Source organism: Myotis davidii, unplaced genomic scaffold (assembly GCF_000327345.1).
Source record: "Myotis davidii unplaced genomic scaffold, ASM32734v1 scaffold247, whole genome shotgun sequence".
Classification (NCBI taxonomy): Eukaryota; Metazoa; Chordata; class Mammalia; order Chiroptera; family Vespertilionidae; genus Myotis; species Myotis davidii.
In genome coordinates this window covers 50,567-54,824 of record NW_006299593.1, presented here as the reverse complement: position 1 = coordinate 54,824, position 4,258 = coordinate 50,567, and the positions used below count along the sequence as shown (strand labels likewise).

The following is a 4,258-nucleotide window of genomic DNA, read 5'->3' as shown; positions in this document are numbered from 1 at the left end:
CACGCCCTGGGGCTGAGTTTCACAAACAGAAGCTTTACTGAGATGTCACAGGAGACTCGGGGTGAGCTTGTTACTGCGGCAGAGCCTGTCCTGTCCTGACTAATCCACAAGGACACAGATCACAGGCCCTGTCTCTGCCCTGGCGCCTGAGACGCATGAGCAGAGGGGAGCCGATAGGTTAATTCAAATGCAGGAACAACAATTAGCTCCCAGCTTTTGGTAAAGAAGTGCTGGCCGGTCTTGCGGAAGCCGAGGCGCTGGTAGAGGGCCAGGGCGGAGTACTGCAGCATGCTGGTGCTGAGGACAACCTCACGGTAGCCCTGGTCCCGCGCAAACTGCAGGACGGTCCTGACCAGGGCTTTCGCTATCCCCTGGCCCCGGTGCTCCCAGGCCACGCTTAAGTGAAACAGCTCCACCTGCTCCTTCCGCAGGGTGGACTCCCCAACGGGCAGAGCTCCCACCGTGCCCACCACCTGCCCCTCACACTCAGCCACCCAGAAGCAGGAGCCTGGCTCACTCAAGTAGGTTTTGCTGATGTCACGCATGTCTGTGCGCAAACAGTTGGACACATACTGGGTCCAGGGGTATTTGGCCAGGAACCTCAGGGCAGCCAGGAGGGTGAGGCCGGCCATGAGGGCCAGGAGCCAGGATCCAGAGACCACAAACAGGGCGAGGGGCCCCCCAAGCAAGAGCAGGAGAGTCCGCGGCAGCTTCAGGATGTGGCGGAAGGTGGTGGGGGCATATTCTGCTGCGCCCTTGGAGAACAAGCCCAGGACCCATGGGCGGTCGCTCTCCTGATATCTACGGATGTGACAAGGAGCCATGGGGACTGGTGGTCTGAGCCTCGAAGTCCAGCAGAGAGAGCTAGGCGTCCCTGCGCCCTTCCTGCAGCCCTGGGGAAGAGAGAGGAAGCCAAGTGAGACCCCCATCTCCCACCTCCCGGGAGCCACAGAGCCCCTGTCAAGGGCTTGTCTTTCTGCTGCTGCCCCGGGAAGTAGGACACAGCCACTGGGAGAAGGTGCAGGGTCAGAAAGCCTTTCATTTGACCTGGCTCCATTCCTTTCTAGCTGTGTGACCTTGGGCATGTTGCCTAACCTCTCTGAGCCTCTTCATCTGTACAGCAGCTTAAAACCAAAGCCTGCCTGAGGTTGTTCTGAGAATTTGATAAAACAACAGATGCATGTACCCTCCCCTCCACCACTTCCCCTCTTCCTGCCTCTCCTCTCAGCCCCTTGCTACATTGGTGCCACCATGCAGCAGCCAGAGCATGTGCCCCCTCACCCTTGGTGCCTCTGCCAGGGTCCGCACTTTGCAGGAAGCCTGTGTCCCCAAGCACAGGTCTCCACAAAGGCTCCTTCCCCCCTGATTGCAAAGGTGGAGGCTGCTGAGCTGGCCCGAGAGCCCAACACCCAACCTGGCCCTGCCTTGAGAGCCAGAGGAGGGTCCGGAGCTGCAGGCCACACTCAGAGCCCCGTCCTTCCACCCATGTCCTCTCACCTGTCACCACAAAAGCCTCGAATGTCCAGGGTGGCCTCAGCCCGGCCTCCTCCCTCAGCCTCTGACTGGCCTCTGGGAAGACTGTGCAGGGCTGGCTCTAGCCCTGGGACCAGGCCCTGGAGCCCACTCATTGGCTGGCTCCTGGCCATGTTAATCATCAACCCGTGTCAGGGAGCTGGGCAGGGAGCTTGTTCTCCATTCACTTTTGTGATTACGGGTCATTATCTGGGAGCGGGGGAAAGCAGGGTCTGGGACATCTCAGGGGTCTTCCCATTTGGGGTCTGTCTACACCTCCTCCTCCTGGTTTATAGGTCGTTGCTCACCCACAAGCCACGCGGCCGGGCGAGGGGGTTTTATCCCCTCATCCGCTGGTGGACATACGGGTGGTTCCCCTCTGGGCTCCTGTGGATGCTGCTGCGGTGAGCATGCTTGCGTACAAGTCGTTGTGTGAACACCTGCTTTCTACACCCAGGAGTGGGACCAGAGGGTCGTGTGGTCAATCTGTTTGACATTTTGAGGAACAGCCGAACCATTGTCCAAAATGGCTGCACGGCCTTACTCTTCCACCAATGAGCCTTATTTTACTGTCTGCCTCAGCCACTGCCTGGGCCGTACAGGGGGCGAGAGCTGGCTTTCCCTGAGAAGTTAGATGTCTGGCACTGTGAGAAAGATACTTTCCTATGCTGTGCTATTATTTATTTTCTTAGAGAGGAAAAGGAAGAGGAAGAGGAAGAGGAAGAGGAAGAGAGAGAGAGAGAGAGAGAGAGAGAGAGAGAGAGTTTGGCTGCCTCCTGCAACCTAGGTACATACCCTGACTGGGGATCGAACCCGCAACCTTTGGTGTACCGGATGATGCTCCAACCACTGAGGCACCCAGCCAGGGCCTATGATCTGCTTGACATTTACAGCAGCTTAAGAGCTAAGGTTGGCATCAATGTCCCCACTTTACAAAAGGGAAACCGAGGCCCGCAAAGTTGAGAAAACCTATAAGCCCCTCAGCGCCTGGCCGGTGGGGCCTTACATGGAGGCAGCTCGGACCGGCCTGCTGGTTTGCCTCCTCGGGGCCTCAGGCTGACCCACAGGCAGTGGTCTGACAAGTGCTTGAAGATCAGTGGGAAGCTCCTTGTGAGGAAAGCCAGCTCTGTCTGGTGCGTCTTCATCCTTCGAGCCCCCCTCCCCCCTCCCCCCAGAGGGCAGGCCACACCTGGCCAAATTCCGATGTGTGAGATGTGTGACAGGCTCTCTTCTTCCCTAGGATCCACAGAGACTCTGGGCCACTCCCAGCCGCATGCTCCCGCTGCCCTTCCCTCCTGAAGACTTGCTGTCAAATTGCTATTTCTTAACAAGCAACTGCTAACTTACTACAACTGGTTCACTCCCGTCGGCAGGTACAAGTCCCCTGACAAACGGCTTCATTCATCTTTCCGTTGTCCACAGACCTGACCAAAGTCGGTAAGTTCGCAGACATTGTTATTATTGTGGGATTCATTCATCTGGCACACGTCGCCAGTCTGTTCCTTCTTTTTAGTTACCTCGTTGTGTTCCCACCTCCTGCCAGCCTGCCCGCCAAACGCAAGCAACAGCCGAGGAGAAGGGAGACTCTTGCTCAGGGGTGGGCAAACTTTTTGACTCGAGGCCCACAATGGGTTCTTAAACTGGACCGGAGGGCCGGGACAAAAGCATGGATGGAGTGTTTGTGTGAACTAATATAAATTCAAAGTAAACATCATTACATAAAAGGGTACTGTCTTTTTTTTTAGTTTTATTCATTTCAAACGGGCCGAATCCGGCCCGCAGGCTGTAGTTTGCCCTCTGCTACTCTTGCTATTACATAAAACCTCATCCATCAAATTAAACAAAAGATGAGCTAAAGACAGGTGAAGGGACATTTGGAGTCAGCACCCCAGGTTTTCTTCCTGCTGGGTTCAGGCACTGACCTCTAATTACCACAGACCATGCCCTCCCTGCTTCTACTTTCCGGAAAAGTCAGTCTCCTACACCTGCCCGAGGGGGTCCCTGCACAGCTCTGTACGTTGCCTTCCCTGGGCCCCCCCGGCCTCACCTTTGTCTGCATCCCACCGGCCTGCGTTCAGAAGAAGCGCTCCCCCCAGCGCGCACACACACACACACACACATGCACGCACACGCCCACGCACATGCACTTGTCGTGGAAGATTTTCAAGTTGCAGAGACAAAAATTAGATTGCTGAATTCCTTGAAGGCAGAGATTGTTTCCTATGCATTTTTGTGCCATGAGAAGCATTCAGTGAGCATTTAATGCATGTGTGGTGAATGAATGAGAATTATAGCCACAGTGCCCTCAAGGCCTCCCCTGTCAGGGGCTTGGGCTTAAACACGGCACCCCCACCCTCACCCCCCACTTTGCTAAGGGCAGATGCAGCCCAGCAGCCCCTCTCCCAGTGAAAGCCTCTCATCATCTTTGCTCTCCCCAAACTTTTCTATCCTTTTGAATTAAGGAGCCAGCCGGTGGTCCTTGGACCACTGATGGTCCGTGAGGTCCTAAAGGTTGGCGACCGTTGATCTAACTCACCCTTTTTTACCAGATTTTTTAACCCCTTCCCCAACAATTTTTTTGTTAAAAACGTTTCTTTTTCAGACTAATTTTTTTATTTTGGTTCTATATAGTATTTTTGATGCTGGTTATGAAAACAGTTTGTAATTATTTTTTCTTCCCATTTTTGTGGTTAACTTTTTATTTTGAAAATACCTTTGTCGGCAAAAACGAGTCAACTCGTCTTCC

The 4,258-nt window shown here is 54.6% G+C and overlaps 2 protein-coding genes across 3 annotated transcripts in view; both read right to left on the bottom strand.

Moving 5' to 3' along the window:
• Positions 1-103: 103 nt before the first annotated feature.
• Positions 104-4,258, bottom strand: part of LOC102759258 (putative N-acetyltransferase 8B) — a 25,874-nt gene continuing 21,719 nt past the window's right edge. For both annotated transcript variants that reach the window (XM_006775266.2, XM_015571501.1), the window contains exon 3: positions 104-146. In XM_006775266.2, the coding sequence (XP_006775329.1) occupies positions 120-146 (27 nt within the window). In that variant the 3' untranslated portion in view covers positions 104-119. The remainder of the gene's footprint in view (positions 147-4,258) is intronic.
• Positions 111-1,590, bottom strand: LOC102760011 (putative N-acetyltransferase 8B). Its single transcript, XM_006775268.2, has 2 exons — positions 1,498-1,590; positions 111-886 (listed from the first exon to the last, which is right to left on the bottom strand). Exon 2 carries the CDS (start codon positions 822-824, stop codon positions 120-122), a length of 705 nt encoding a protein of 234 aa, XP_006775331.1. The 5' UTR covers positions 825-886; positions 1,498-1,590; the 3' UTR covers positions 111-119.

Excerpts from the sequence above, each read along its gene's own strand:
- LOC102760011 (XM_006775268.2), bottom strand. The coding sequence starts at position 824 with ATGGCTCCTTGTCACATCCGTAGATATCAGGAGAGCGACCGCCCATGG.